The sequence below is a fragment of the Acanthisitta chloris genome, unplaced genomic scaffold (genome assembly GCF_000695815.1).
Source record: "Acanthisitta chloris isolate BGI_N310 unplaced genomic scaffold, ASM69581v1 scaffold13058, whole genome shotgun sequence".
In the NCBI taxonomy this organism is placed as follows: domain Eukaryota; kingdom Metazoa; phylum Chordata; class Aves; order Passeriformes; family Acanthisittidae; genus Acanthisitta; species Acanthisitta chloris.
This window is the reverse complement of record NW_008686530.1, coordinates 341-613: the sequence shown is the minus strand read 5'-3', so window position 1 is coordinate 613 and position 273 is coordinate 341. Positions and strand designations below refer to the sequence as shown.

Below are 273 nucleotides of genomic sequence, written 5' to 3'. Positions count from 1 at the left end.
CACAGCAGAGAAGCATCCCTCAGGAGAACAGAGCCTAACACCCATCTGGAAAGGCTCAGCAGGGTACAAGGTAGGGCAGGGGACCCACACACAACTGGGATGGTCCCAACCCCAGGTGCTGTCAGACTACCCAGAAAAGAGCAGCACCCACCAGCCCCGTACCTGCACCCAGGGGTAGGAAGCACCCAGCTCAGTCGCCAGCTCTGCCCATGCATCAATGACAGCCCGGATCTCCGCCAGGGACATGAGGGGCAGCGTCAAGACCGCCCCAGG

The 273-nt window shown here is 61.5% G+C and overlaps 1 protein-coding gene across 1 annotated transcript in view; it reads right to left on the bottom strand.

The window, feature by feature from the left end:
* Window positions 1-273, bottom strand: part of GALT (galactose-1-phosphate uridylyltransferase) — a gene marked incomplete at its 5' end in the record, with an annotated part of 2,362 nt that overhangs the window by 1,797 nt on the left and 292 nt on the right. Inside the window, 1 exon segment of the mRNA XM_009080186.1 lies at window positions 163-269. Within this exon segment, the coding sequence (XP_009078434.1) occupies window positions 163-269 (107 nt within the window).